Source organism: Neoarius graeffei, chromosome 25 (assembly GCF_027579695.1).
Source record: "Neoarius graeffei isolate fNeoGra1 chromosome 25, fNeoGra1.pri, whole genome shotgun sequence".
Classification (NCBI taxonomy): Eukaryota; Metazoa; Chordata; class Actinopteri; order Siluriformes; family Ariidae; genus Neoarius; species Neoarius graeffei.
Window position 1 is genome coordinate 22303535 of NC_083593.1, and position 16011 is coordinate 22319545.

The window sequence follows — 16011 nt, forward strand, 5'->3', positions numbered from 1 at the left end:
TTCCTGCACAGTTGACCCCAGTACTTGAATTCACCAACTTGCTTTACGTCTACTCCTTGCATCTTCACTACACTCTCATCCCCATTCTCACTGATGCACATGTATTCTGTTTTGCTCCTGCTCACCTTCATTCCTCTTCATCTCCATCAAGATCCTGATACTAATTCACTAGGACTAAGAATACCATCAGTCTAAAACTCGGTTGGGAAGGTAATATAGTTAAAAAAAAAAAGCACAAGGACAACACAGTGTTTTTAAAATGAAAATGCTAATTTCAGTATTTCAGGAAGAACTCTTTAGTCATTTGAAGACAGCCAGTCGATTGATTGATTGATTGATTGAGAGAGACTTCAAAACACGTCTGTGAATCGCTCTGGATCAGGGCGTTTACCAAATTCCCGAAATGTAAATGTTTTGATGCCCGCATATCTTCCTATACTCAAGTCTTGCGAGTGTCGGTTTACATTTGACGAGCTGATAAGAACCACTGACTCTAAATTACCCACAAGTGTGAATGGTGGTTGTTCTCTGTTCTCCCTCAAAGTCAGTTGTTACTAGCTCCAGCTCCCCCAGTGACGCTGATGGATAATGCACTCATTTACGTGTGTGTTTCTCCCCCTAAAGGATTGTCAAGGCAATTGCAGAAATTGCCGTAAGGCAGGACGATTTACGACTGCCGAAAAGCGCGTTGCCTGTTTGTCGGCAACTTTTCCCAGAAGCGTGGTTTTCACCTGAAAATACATGTAATAAAGGTATGCCTACATGTTAATGGTTAATATTCTGATTTAAATAATTAACATGGCACTTTATATGAAAGCAGCAGAGATCCTCGATAAAGTGGAGCAAAAGAAGGGAGCTGTGAAAACTCTAGTCTACGACAGTAAATTCCAGGTAATCATAGAATTGATGCAAACAGAGCCAAAGCGTCTGTTATATAAGCATCAGTTGACGTGTTTGGTTTTTCTTTCAGAATATAAAGCAGCTCTTTGCCCTCGTGTGTGAGACTCAGAAATATTCCCCAGTGCTTCAGGAGATTATCGAGAACACCAGGCTTCTGAAAGACACCAACCTACGACGTAATTTAGCAAAGGTAGGGGAGAGCGGGGAAGTTTGGGACAAGTTTTCAGCTTTTGTAGATTGTGTGAAATTCTTTGCAGGTAGCGTCCGCAACATTAGTTTCTCAGTTTATTACATATAGTGGCCTTTAGGCTTCACTTTTTCTGTCATTATTTTTTGCAGGGAGATTTGGGACATAGTGGGGAGACATGGAACAAAACTAAAATACCGAGGCTTACATGTTTAATTCTTATTTATTATCAAAACTCTATGAACACACAATGCTGGTACAGCTATAGAACAATGCCAGTTTATCCACACCTGACTAGACAAAACAGTTCCATTCTCAAGAAGGAATGAAATAAGCTTAATCTTCATGCATATACACTCTCACATTTAAAAAAAAATTACAAATTAATTATATTTGTAAACCACAAGGAAGGGGCAGCACGATGGTGCAGTGGTTAGCGCTGTCGCCTCACAGCAAGAACGTCCGGGTTCGAGCCCTGTGGCCGGCGAGGGCCTTTCTGTGCGGAGTTTGCATGTTCTCCCCGTGTCCGCGTGGGTTTCCTCCGGGTGCTCCAGTTTCCCCCACAGTCCAAAGACATGCAGGTTAGGTTAACTGGTGACTCTAATGCTGCTTTTCCACTACAAACGCGGCTGAGCCGTGCCGTGCCGAGTCGAGCTGAGTCGAGCTGAGTGGGGCTGTTGGAGTTGCATTTCGACTACAACCGCGCTGAACCGTGCTGGCTGGAAGTGGGTGGACACATTGGGTGGAGTTAGCGAAAGTGGGTGGACGTCAGGTGATGTTAAGCAGCGCAAACAGTGACATCAGTGACAGTGGCGGAACAAGTCAGAGCGGGGGCGGGGCAAATGGCCGGGCCGGGGGCGGGGCAAATGACCGGGCCCTTTATTAAAGCTTATCATAACATCATTTTAGGCTACAAAATGTCCGCAACTGCGGTGTTTACCAATTTCAACACTACCGGGTGCAACTATGTTATTTAGTACATCAAGTCCTTCAAACGAACATGTAACTCAGAAACAAAAAACATTAGGATACTGTACATGGCTCATAATAAAACATCAATAGCCTATACTGCGCACATTATTTGAAGGGCATACGAATGAGCGCTCAGAGGTTGCGACGGTGACAGGAAGAGTCAGAAAGAAAAGGAGGGCGGTGCAAACCTCACTGAATGCACTGTGTTTACCAATTTCAACACTCCGGGGTGCAACTATGTTATTTTGTACATTAAGTCCTTCAAACGAACATGTAACTCAGAAACAAAAAAACATTAGGCGACATACTGTACATGGCTCATAATAAAACATCAATAGCCTACTGCGCGCATTATTTGAAGGGCATACGACGAGCCTTGCGCTCCGCGAACTCGTCCACGATGCTCTGTATGTCACTGATTCAGTGAGCTTTTAAGCGGTAGTCTCACGACCCGGATAGTAAACAATAAACATGGAGGACATGGAGTCGTTAGTGTTGCTGGTCTTGGTGCTGTGGCTTGTTGTCACCGACAACGCCAACAGATACTGGCAAGAGCGTATAGATGAGGCGAGGCGCATAAGGCTTCAGAAATTCTCGTAATTCGTAATTATTCTTCTTCCGGGTTTACGGTGTTTACAGATCCCAGCGCGCTCGCGGGGCGTGTGTGGGCATGTGAGGACACTCCTCCTCACCAATCAGTGCACAGGGGAGTGTCTGCTCACGCCCCCAACCTCACTCGGTACGGTTTGGCTCGCTTCAGCCCCACTCCAAAACGGTGCGAGTTTTAGGGGCTAAGCAGGGCTGAAACGAGCTGAGTCGTGCTGGTTTTTGGTAGTCGAAACGCGAGCCGTGTCGGGCTGAAGTGAGCTGAAGCGAGCTGAAAAAGGGTAGTGGAAAAGGGCCATATATTGACTGTAGGTGTCAGGGCTGTGAAAAATCCGCGGAATTCCGCGAATTTGGCCGCCAAAAATATAATTTTAGTAAATCATCTAATTCTGCAATAAAAAATTGGGGGGTGGGGGTTGTTGTCTACCGATCGCTAGTAGTCTCGTACAGCGAGTGTCACCGAACCAGTGAGTCTGGGAAAGAGCCTACCGCAAATTGTTCTTTCTGTAACGACATCGTAATTTTTTTGGTATCTTTTTTTTCTTTTGCAACAATGACAGACCAGTTTACGGCATTTGTGCCATGCTTACAAACCACGGCGTGAATCTTGTGTTCTTTTCGTTTTACCATTGTGCTCTTTAAACATGCTTTCGATATCAACGGTTTTGAAAAGGAGAATTTCGCGGTCTGTCCGCGTCACGGAGGGACATTGTTCAGAGGGAGGACGGTGAGACAGACAATGTCAAAAACACTGACAAGGAAAACGGCATCAAAAATCCATGGAATTGGCGATGGCTGGAGTTTAAAGCCGGTAGTGAATATCTCCATGAGCACATACGGAAGATAAAAGAACCGGGGAAAGCTTACTGCATCTTGTGCCATCAGGATGTGAAGTACGGTTCTGGTGGAAGAACATGTTTGGTTGACCATGTTAAAGGAAAAAAACATGCAGAATTGGTGAAATTGAAGCTGTCGAACTATAGATTACCAGGTAGACCATCTTGTTCACATTTATTATTTATGTAGTTTTAACTTATGTTATTGTTCATAATGTTCATTGTTATTATGAATACGTAATGAAAGAGAGACCAAAAGAGCAAGGAAAAGCCATATAAAGTCAGAAAGAAAAGAGTAGGCTTTCTAAGCTGAAGAAACTGCTAACAAAGAAAAGGAAATAAATATAAATATTGACTTGTAAATAGTTGTATATAGTTTTTGACTAGAATCTGTCTAACATGAACAAGAAAGACATTTTGGTATTGAATCAGTTCAAAAACAAGAACATTAATGACTATTATTTAATAGTCAGTCTAGAATTTCCCCCTGGAAAAGACATTATGGTACCCAATGAATTGATACGAATCGACACAAGAATATAAGTGAATTTACAATATGAGGTATGTTATTGATATATTTTCATTCTTCAAGTGAACCCTTATCAGTTGAAAGGTAAATCAGTTCATATTGTATTATTTCAACATAATAAATAATAACAGTTCAAATTAAATGGCATGGTTGAGAAAATATTTGCTTTCAGGAGATGCTTCAAATCTATCAATATGCACAAAATCTGTTCAGCTTCTGGGGCCCTGTGCCCCCCAGACCCCCTGCTAAAATTGTTTTCTCAGATTTTGTCATTTCTATTTCACAGTCCTGAGGTGTGAATGGTTGTCTGTGTCAGCCCTGTGATGACCTAGCGACTTGCAGAGTACACCCTGGACCTTTCGCCCGTAGTCAGCTGGGATAGGCTCCAGCTTGCCTGCGACCCTGTAGAACAGGATAAAGCGGCTAGAGATAATGAGATGAGGACCACAAGGAAAAAAAAAACCTGTAACGTGAACTATCCTAAGTCTCCCTGCTCTTCATCATCATCATTGACTTGTAAGTGACGTCAAAGCAAAATAGAAACCCAGATGTCGGCCATGTTGGTGGATATACAAATACGGGGTCAAGCGACATTCCATGCAAAACAGTCACGTGCGTGACTCTGTTTTTCCACTGCTTTAAACGTTCTTTTAGCTATACCATATCTTTTTGCTGTATATGGTTATAGTCACAACAGTACTCGTGACTGTGGCACGTTCCAGTTTTTTTAGAATTCCATCTGTGACTCGGAAAGAGGGCGAGGAAACTAAAGAGACTTAGTAAAGAGAGGACGCACTGTCCAATGACCATTTAGTCCAGTAGTTAAGACATTCTGTCCAAAGCCTTTTTCACATGCATGATCAATTATTTTATATTTCAGGTATTCCGGTGTTCGCGAAGGAAAGCCCTGCTCAATGCCTAAAGATTTAACATGATCCAGCTGGCTTTAAAAATTAATAACTCGGCCAGGGGAGCTCCCAGAGAAGCAATATTTTAAATAATATGGGTCAAAACCACATATGTCTTCGCTTGATCATTCAAATCGTGGTAATACTGAGAAAATTCAGCGTTCTTTACAGACACGCTTTCAGTGGCTGCCATCCTAGTTTCTTTGTATATCCACCATCATGACGTAGCACGTTTTTATCACGTGGTTGTAAGTCATCTATACTTGCGGGTCCATGCATTATCTAGGACGGCATTGCTTGTTTCGCTCTTATCGCTCTAAAACTCGATCTGGAGAAAATAGTAAAGACATGGTCCATTTTTCATGTGTAATTTTGTTATATGCTAATAATGGTCGCTGCAAGACTTGCCCAGTGTTATTACCTTGCATTTTGGAGCTTTTTGTAACATTAGATTTGGTAAAGAAGTCAGTAATGTTCACTTGCTGCTTTGACATGTTGGCTGTTGTGAGCCGAACGTGTGCGGTTGTTTTCGTTTTATGTAGAATTTTACCTGCATGATAAAACCTTGATTATGGGACCACCATGGAATACGTTTTTATAATTTTCTAGAGCTATCCTATTGTCATTTTTTATGTGTCTATTAACTTTATATTTCATTAATGATGACAAAAATCTCAACCAATCAAACCATGTGATTTTTACTGGCAACAAAAGACATGAATCAACAGACTTCACTTTTATGAAACGCGACTCTAACTCGGCTAATCTGTACTGACAGATCTACTGCAACCCTTTTATAACGCATTCTTTTGCTATGAACTTTTGCATGTAACAAACTGTTTGTGTCCCCCACCTTTAGTGACAGAGTTGAAGTTTTCAGAAAAAAAAAATCACTGAGTTATACATTCCTCTTCCCACCAGAGACAATAAGTAATTAGGTTAACAGTACATGTTAACGCCATAAAACAAAGGCTTAACTAGCCTAGCTTCAGTGTCGATCACTAACAATTATCGAGAATGATGATCAAAGGATCGATAAAAGGATGAAATGATTGCTGATATCATTGGTGATTTGCAACACATAAATGAACTGGGGTGAGTTTCCTGAAAGCCTCTTAAGGCTAAGAGTGTCTTGAATTACCTCCTAAGATCCATCGTCAAGATAACATGGTTTTCCCGAACAACATCGTAGCCCAAGTAGTCCTTTTAATTGGCTGTGAATTTACAAGGGACCCGGACCACTCTTTCAAAACAAAGAGCAACTCGCTCACAGCCCGAATACACAGAATGTGCATGCGCATCCGAGGGACTCCCACAGTCAACGGCGGAAACCAGTGTTGAATCTGCTGCCAGTGTTCAATTATTTTTCTTGTACGTTGCAAGTACATTGAATTAAATATTAAATAAATATACACAAAGCATTATTAAAATATTTCAATATGTTATGGAATCATGTATGGATATCGCAATGTCATGTTGATATTGCCACATTTTCATCAAATTTGACTCCATTAGGCGAGTGAGTCTCATTTAGTGTCATAAATGAGACACATTTCGGTAACTGTGTGCGCGCGCGCGCGCGCGTGAGAGAGAGAGGTAGGTTTTGATCTGTGTGTACTTAAGGAGGTTGAATTGACCTTTTTTATATACTGTATATAAATAAAATATACATACAGGGCTAGTCACAATTGTTAACGTTAATGGATTATTTTTCTCCTGCAGATAGACTCACGCCATGGATGACAGATTAAATGGTACTGTTGCTCGCTGGTTTTTGTGTGTTGAACACGATGGCGAACCGGTTGAGACCGTCCTGTAAATAATCTTGCACATATGATGTACGTTTTGTGAATAAATGGTTTCTACCATTTAAGTGTTAACATAATTCTGACTAACCCTGTGTGTATAAAATATGTATAATATTTCATTCTCTCTCTGCATGTGCACATGTAAGGGAGAACATTATCGACTTGGCATTGTGGATAACACTTGAAATAATCCTGACTGCATGTCTGGGTAACAGTGAAATGAGTCAGGGATGAAAGTCTTCCGGATATTTGACAAAACTCTTGAAAATCTCCGGTTTCCTGAATGGAAAAATTTATTTTTCGGATTTTTTGCGTTCCTAGATGCGTCGTAATACTTCGCATCGTCCTTGCATGGGTGTGGTCCTTAAATAGCCCAAACATAGTTCATTGATTAAAGACAGGTGTTCTTTGTTAACGGCGCGCGTGCCGGAGCTGGTTAGGCGCGCGCGCCCACGGCGTGCTTACAGGTGCACATGCTAAGGCACGCAGGATTGACACCGTTCTGCGCAAGCGCAACACAATCGCACTAGAAAGCATGCTCAAGCTGCCAGTGTAGCTGCAGTCTTTTTAGTTGCAAATTACAAGTATTTCCTCTTGTGTTAATAATTCGCCATGTCACAACAAGCAAAACTTTCCTCCTTCTTTCGATGTGAAGAGAGGTAAGCAATTTATATATATATATATATATATATATATATATATATATATATATATATATATATATATATATAAAATTTTTTTTTTTTTATCAAAGTTGCATTTTGTGGTTTCGAAGCTAAGTTTTAGTGCCGTTTCTAGAACACATCAAGAAAAAGTGGAAGAAATAGCAATAATGGAAGACCTGGTTTCTAAGCTACCTAAAACTAGCAATGGTAACTTATTTTTTGTTACGTAATGCACTCAGGCTGCCAGTCAGTGTGTGACACCCCTGATTTACATGAGAAATTTGGTATTCATTGGTGTGTTTTAAATTTACAGACAATATGAACTAATGTAAACAATTGGCTTCAACTCGCATAAATATGAATTGGAAATTTTTAGTTCACTTTAGCTTATGCAAATGCACAACTCTACTAAAAGATTGATAAACGAGGCTCAATGTCCCCAACATTGAAACCTGAAAGCTTTAGAAACTCTAACAGACCTTTACTTTTTAACAGTACTGTTTTGGGATTTTGCTGAGTTTACCTTCAACTGTCTGATTTTTTTCAAAGTAATTAACTGTGTAGCCAGGAAAATCACCACGTTTTCTAAATGCACTCCTGAAAATTACTCATTAACTAGGGGAATAAAATTAGATATTTTTGACACGTTAATCATTAATGTCATCACCATGGCTTGACTTCGCGAACGAAGATTCTAAGAAGGACGTCCACGTCATCCAGACGACTTCGCAACGGCGCCGTTGCCAGATTTTTCCACTCTGGAACCCGTTCTCAAAGAATATCGTTTTGGGACACCCAAAACGCCGGTGCCGTGTGGACGCCAGGCTGAAATGATAAACAATTTTATCAGATTCACCTGAATCCGTTGCCGTGTGGACAGCCTCTCAATGATGATGAGGATTTAGAAAACGCAGTGAGTCAGGTGGGGTTTACATTAGACCGTATCAGCGGATCATCAGATTAACGTTTTTAAAACGATTAGCGTGCACACAGCAACGCCAATACACAGATACGCTCGGCTCTGCAGGCATCCTGCGCTCCAAATCACTCCGCCCTGAACAGCGAGTGCCCTCTGGAGGGTGCGCACTCCGGCCCTGCGTAGCTCAGAGTGCGCGAGTGAAGCGCACGAGCAGTGATTCGGGACTGAGCCGCTGTGTGTGTGATCCCAGTGCATATCGGGCATGCGCGTCACTTACCACTTGCAAGTGGAAGGATGGCAAGCCTAAAGACAATCATAACTACACAATGGGCAGTATTTGCATCAGTATTTGCAGTATTTTCATACTTTTATACTCTTTAATGAAAGGTGACACAAGGCGGAATTCCGCGCCGTTTTTCAGCAGTCGCATCACATGACCAACGCCAGCGAATCAGGAAGGTGGATGTCACAGTGACGTTGTCCAATGATGACGCCAGCTAGAGCTCAGCACAGCATATCCACGTATTCTCAATGTTTACACAGCACCGGAGCTGACACGATCTGGATTGAGTACGTGGATGCTGGCGGATTCCCGTTTCCCGGCGTTTCCAGGCGGTTTAATGTAAACGGACAGTGCATCCGCGAAGAAAACGAGACAGGTACGGTCTAATGTAAACTTGGCCTCAGTGGGGGGACATTGACGATACACTGGTAACCCCTGTCATTTCCATAACAAAGAAATAGATCACTGCCTCTTCATGATCCTTTAACTCATGCTGTGTTCACACTTATACCGGTACGAAAGTGGTATAACTGTATCGATACAAAGTATACCGGTACAGTTTAGTGGATCTGTCCACACTAGCGAGAAATGTTTGTGGTTTTCTTTCACGGTAGTTGAAATGCGCGTGCGCAAAATGTTTCCGTGGTTACCGAGTAACTTCCTTCTGAGAATATGGCGGATGAAACAACGTGTGTGTGTGTGCTTTTTGTTGTCAATGTACAGTCTGTATTTCTGGTGGCCATTTATTCAGTTGAATTGTCTAAAATGCGCGAGGCAGTTGAGAAAGAAACAAAGAAAATGAATCTCCCTTTCTCCCCCTCCCTTTCTCCCTCTTCCCTTCTCTTCCCCTCCCTTTCTCTCCCTTTTCCCCTCTTCCTCCTTTCTTCCTCCCTCTTTCCCCCTCCCTCCCTCCCTCCCTCCCTCCCTCCCTCCCTCCCTCTCCCTTTCTCCCCCCTTTCTTTGCTCCATGTAGCTCCACGGTCGTTTTGTTTTCGCATGCGCATTATATTTGTATCGATACAGAGCCGCTTCACCTGTCCACACTACAGCGAAGCGCTACAGTACCGATACTGTACCAGTACGAAACCCATACATTTGTGGGTTTTGTACTGATACAGTTATACCGCTACAGTACCGGTATAGTTGCTAGTGTGGACAGGTGTTGCGGTATGAAAGTAGTTTCGTATTGGTACAAAATCCCTAGTGTGGACAGGGTATAAGTCAGTGAACTGCGATCGTGACTCGGAAGGAGAAATTTGTGATCAGGAGAAGGTGCCTAAAATTAATACAGTCCAGTATTACAAGTTTCTTTGGCTAGTAAAACTGATGGGACACTAGTATTGTACTTTTACTAACTGAAACTTTTTACAATATTCGCGTTGTTTTTATGACATTGTGTCACGTGTGCATGCAGTGGCTCGCCTCAAACCGCGACTCGCATGCATGTTGCGCTCAAGCTCATGAGGAATAATTTTGCTGCGCACCTATTCCTGACCAGAGTGCAATCACAGCATGTGTATTAGGACTCTGAAAACACACAGACTTTGCAAATATATACGCTGTACCTTGTGTCTCTGTATTGTTCTTCTGGTTTTGACTTTGTTTTGTATATTTGGATTCTGCCTTTCATTCTTGCCTCAACGATTGTTTGTACCTCGCACGATCCTTGCCTGTTTCTTCACTCTGCTTTCACATAACGTTTTGGATCTGTTCACCTGCCTGTTTGTAAATAAACACACTTTCTGCAATTGCATCCATTCATCCCAGCCACCTCCTTTACATGACGCATAGAAGAGAGTGACCTATTTCCTTTACTTCATAAATGTCAGTGAATTAACCATAAATATAACTTGAACACGGTTGGTCTTGTTTTACGCAAGAGTGAGTGTTTGATGTGACAAGTGGGTCCATTTCAGTATTACAAGCTTTTCGGTATAACAAACTATTTGGACATCCCTCAAGGAGTTCATCATTGCAGTGCACTCGTAAAGTGGCTATCATCATAGCACAAACATGATTTTTGCCATCTACAAAGATCACGTTTCTCAGTGAATAAAAACAAATAAAGCATGTTGCATAAAAATACATGGAAAATTTTATTCGTTTAAAAAGACAAAAAAAAAAACCCAAAAAACTGAACACTTGGAGTAGCCGGTGATGGAGCGTTTAGTGTCCAACTCGCTGGTTGCTAGCAGTTGTTGACAGGGCTGATATCTGTAAGGTGGAAACAACTATACTTAAAGGTCCCATGGCATGAAATTTTCACTTTCTGAGGTTTTTTAACGTTAAAATGAGTTCCTCTGACCTTCTTAAGTCACCCCAGTGGCTAGAAATGTCATAATGTGTAAACCAAACTATGCCCACCCTTTGTCAACATTTGAGAATGCCGCGTCAAAATGGCGCGTTGATAGGCTCTTCCCTTTACTACGTCAGCAAGGGAGATGATCCCCACGCCCCCCTCTGGATTCCCACCCACTGTATGGATTGCCCGCCCAGCTCAAAAGTTGCCACCAAACATGGAAGTTGCGCTGTACATGGATGTGACAACACAGAAAAGAGTCTGTTTTTACTGCCGACGGGAGAGCCCCTGAAGACGCTGTGGCTTAATTTTATTTACTCCAATAATACGCCGTCGAGTCTACCTAAGACGGTGTATGTTTGTCGGAAGCATTTTCCTGATGAATGTTTCCACAACTTGGGACAGTACAGGGCAGGTTTTGCACATCAACTGTCACTGAAGCCTGGGTCCGTACCAAGCATCCCTGCCGCATCAGCCACAAACGGCGAACAAGTAAGTGTATAACTGTCAAGTCGTTTTGCCGTGTTTTAAAATCGGTGCGTTAGCCTTGCAATGGCTACATTAGCTGTGCAGCTAACCGCTTCCTGCAGTTAGCCAGGTACTCTGCGCTACAAAACCAAAAAGCATGCAGCATGCTCTGTTATAATAGCCAATCAAAACAGTTTTTACAAAGACACCCACATTCTTTTTTTTTTTTTAAGTCACTCATTCATTTTATTTGTTTGTTTGTTCAGTAAAAACCCAAACATTTGTTGAATTTATTTCCTCGCGTCGCACCTTAATGATGTCAGCGCGCGGTATTTTTCCCTTCGCGGTTTGTTTCTTCTCTCTTGCTATAGTAAGACACCCACATCCGCTTGTTCTGACCCACTGGAGGTAGCGTCACAGTGCTGTTAGCCAATCAGAGGTAACACGTTTACATGTCATGAATATTAATGATAAGAGCTGAAATCCTGTCGCTCTCCCGCCACCCTCTCCTCCACCAAACTAGAACAGCCTGAAACAGGAGAACCACAGCATTTTTTTCACCAAAACCGGCTCACAGGGCATTCATTCATACTAGAGACCACTGCACAATTAATGAAAAAACGATGCCATGGGACCTTTAACACTGTTCCAGCAAGCAATGTAGAGTTTGTCAAAAAAAAAAAAGGTTCACATGGACACGTTGCCAAAGATTATTTTTGCGTTCATCGTAGAATGGATTTTCTGTTGTAATCTGGTCAACAAAGACAAAACACCTGTAAGAGCTGGACTTTGTGTGGTTTCAGCTGAACTGGCTGATCTCTTGGCAAAAAGAGCAAATGCAGTGATGAAACTAGAATGAAATTATGTCCAAGATATCACTCTAATAACCCAGCAGAAAACAGTACGGAGGTAGAACAAAATTACTTTGAAGTAGAGACTTGGGAGATGTGAATGAAGAATGCATCAACAACTTTAATGGGAAACATGCTTCAGTTACATTGTGGTCACTATAATTTCCAGGGTTTCCCATAATAGTGACATGTATTTTTGTTGAAAATAATTATTTCTTGATGAGGGATTTTTTGTTCTCTGAATAAATTTATTTCTATTAAACGTGGGGTGTTTTTTTTTTTAAATAAAAATCCCCCGCTGGCCGAAAGGCCCGAAGGGGGATTATGTCATGGCAATTTCCATTCATCCATCCGTCCCGGGAAGGGTGCTCACCTTCTGAAATCAACTCCTCTCTCCATTTTTGGAGGAATTTCACGAAACTTGGCAGGATTCTTTGTTATATGTCGGTAATGCGCGCATTGTAATTTTGTTAAATTTGGTCACATTTTATCAGAGTTACAGCCCTTGATTAACAAAATTATAATTTGACAATTTCATGAGAGTGTTTTTCTTCTGAAATCAACTCCTCTCTCAATTCTTGGAGGAATTTCACGAAACTTGGTAAAAGGCATTGTTATAGGACAGTTATACGCATATTGAAATTTTGTTCAATTTGGTCACATTTTTACCAGAGTTATGGCGTAGTTGCCAGCGGGGGATATTGTGCTTTCAGAGCACTCTTGTTTTAATTTTTTTCAGTGTGAAGGAAAGCTACTTCACCAAACGTGTGTGTGTGTGTGTGTGTGTGTGTGTGTAACCCTAAGGATGCCAATAATCATGGAGGGCATTGTATATACTGTAGTATAGGGAAATTGATCAATTGCAAAATACTAGTTGTGAGTAGTAAAATGGATGATTTTCTTAATTTTAAACCTTATATTTAAGAGTATAAGCATTATTTGGAGCCAGTGGTATCAGTGAGATCGGAACCAACCACTATAAATCAAGTTTAAATGTGTAAATACTGGTGTTTCTGTAAGCATCTAAACAGTGGTTTGAAATTAATATTGAATGCAAATACTGCATTTTTGGCTCTCTTAAAGGGCCTGGGTCTTTTTTTTTTTTTTTTTTTTAAGAGAATAAGACTGACACAGCCTTGCTATTATATGGTATCTTTTGAGAAGTACCTCAGTTCTGGCCATAACATTTTACAAAAGCACAACTTTTTTGGATCATTTAAATAAAAGCCAACAAAATGTGAAGAAAGCATAATTTGTACACAAGATCTGGCACCCCTCCAATATAAAACCAGCTGTATTTTCTGAAGTATCAATATCTGTCCAGCAGTACTTGTTTGAAGACATCAATGCAAACAGCTTTTTGGGATTTGGTTTAGTTGACTTTGAATGACCCATGCTAATTCTTGTTAACATAAATGTCATTGAATGTGTAATTTTAAAATATTTTAACTTGGAAAAAATTCAAATGTGTTCCAAGGAGGTGTTGGAGTTCTCACGGTGAATGGTGGAGACATGGTCATTATTCAGTTTTATTTGTATAGTGCATTTTGCAATAGAGATTTGTCACAAAGCAGCTGTCCAGAAATGTATAAATTCTCATCTCATTATCTCTAGCCGCTTTATCCTTCTACAGGGTCGCAGGCAAGCTGGAGCCTATCCCAGCTGACTACGGGCGAAAGGCGGGGTACACCCTGGACAAGTCGCCAGGTCATCACAGGGCTGACACATAGACACAGACAACCATTCATACTCACATTCACACCTATGGTCAATTTAGAGTCACCAGTTAACCTAACCTGCATGTCTTTGGACTGTGGGGGAAACCGGAGCACCCGGGGGAAACCCACGCGGACACGGGGAGAACATGCAAACTCCACACAGAAAGGCCCTCGCTGGCCCCAGGGCTCGAACCCAGGACCTTCTTGCTGTGAGGCGACAGCGCTAACCACTACACCACCGTGCCGCCCCTGTATAAATTCTGGATATAAAAATTAAACATATATGAATTTATAAATATCTATTATAAGTTTAAGGTGAACCTTGCACTACTATCTGTATACCTGCACAACATAATGCCTTCTCCATCCCCTGACCATTGATAATCCTGATTTCTCTGTCTCTTTGGAAACATTAGGTTCTGGTTTATGACTTGCTCATTGGCCAGGGCATAAAATGTGGTGGAAGCTGGAAGGCGATGATGCTGAAACATCGCTCCAGGCTACAAGCTGCTTTGGCGCGAATTAAAGTTAAGCGGAAAGTCAGTCGAAATCAGGACCTGCTTCCTTCCAGCCTGCAGCATAACACTGGTATTGCCAAATTCAAGTCATGACAGGCCAGAGTTCATCACATTTTAAAAATAAAACATAGTTGTGTATTTTGATGTCTTACCCTGATGTTTAATACATAGGTGTAGATATTCCACGTTATGTACGTGTTAACACACTGAAAACAACTGTGGAGGATGTCATTGACTATCTGAAGAGAGAGGGATTTTCATATCAAGGAAAAGCAAGCCAGTAAGGTCCCCCCCTTTTTTTTTCCCTCCCCCATGAACTGACTGTACCGTTTTATACTTTTGAGTTAATATTGAGTGAGTAAATTAGAAGAAATATCCCCTGGTTTGGTTATTATTGATTTGGGGAAAAACAAAACCGAGTTACAACGTATTTGTTTGTGTTTTTTTTTTTTTTTTTTTTAAATTTATTTTATTTTTTAGGCTTGAGGATTTATGCTGTCTCTCTGGGAAGAATTTTATGAGTGATCTTCACCTCAGAGATCTTCTGGTTTTCAGTACGAAAATGGACTTCCATGATCATTACCTCTATAAAGCAGGGCACATTATCTTGCAAGACAAGGTGAGAGATGTTTTCACACCACTCTATTGTCGTAGGTACTTGGTGTATAACAATGGTCAAAAATCCACAACATAATAAATTGTATGTATGTATTATTGTACCTGCTTACAGCTTCACATTTTCAAATATGATGGCACTAATTTACAGAACACTATCGAGGAAGGGTAAGCAAAATACTATTTGAATGGGATAAGCTTTCCAGACACATGTCCGTTAAGTTCTCGGTGTAAATAATAGGGACACGAATGTCTACACAATGTACAGTCTGTCGTCGTGTTTTTAAAAAAAAAAAAGCAGTCAGTTTAGAATAAGCAACAGTTGTGCAGGTGTTTTGAATTCTCTGATATTAATAGATACCCTGGAAGACTTACCTCCTTCCCCTCATGTACAGTGGATATATAAAGTGTACACACCCCGTTAAAATGAGAGGTTTTTCTGATGTAAAAAAATGAGACCACAATAAATAATTTCAAAACTTTTCCCACCTTTTAATGTGACCTATAACCTGTACAATTAAATTGAAAAACAAATATGTTGGGGAGGAAAACATAAATAAAAAAAAAAAAGTACAATAAGCTGGTTGCATAAGTGTGCACACCCTTAAACTAATACTTTGTTGAAGAACCTTTTGATTTAAATACAGCATTCAGTCTTTTTGGGTTCACACCTGCCATCAATTAAAATAATTCTGATTGATTAACCCCAAATAAAGTTCAGCTGTCCTTGTAGGATTTTCCTGACATTTATTCAGTTGCATCCTCCAGCAAAAGCCAGGGTTCGCAGAGAGCTTACAAAGCATCAAAGGGATCTCATTGTTGAAAGGTATCAGTCACCAGAAGGGTGCAAAAAAAATTCCACAGCATTAGATATACCATGGAGCACAGTGAAGACAGCCATCAAGAAGTGGAGAAAATATGGGACAACA

The 16011-nt window shown here is 41.1% G+C and overlaps 1 protein-coding gene across 2 annotated transcripts in view; it reads left to right on the forward strand.

Moving 5' to 3' along the window:
* The first annotated feature begins 613 nt into the window (after positions 1–613).
* Positions 614–16011, forward strand: part of nsun5 (NOP2/Sun RNA methyltransferase 5) — a 62052-nt gene continuing 46654 nt past the window's right edge. Inside the window, exons 1-5 of one of the 2 annotated variants that reach the window (XM_060909007.1) lie at positions 614–891; positions 971–1090; positions 14366–14537; positions 14639–14747; positions 14948–15086. In XM_060909007.1, the coding sequence (XP_060764990.1) occupies positions 799–891; positions 971–1090; positions 14366–14537; positions 14639–14747; positions 14948–15086 (633 nt within the window). In that variant the 5' untranslated portion in view covers positions 614–798. The remainder of the gene's footprint in view (positions 892–970; positions 1091–14365; positions 14538–14638; positions 14748–14947; positions 15087–16011) is intronic. The other variant, XM_060909008.1, reaches the window with a different exon arrangement.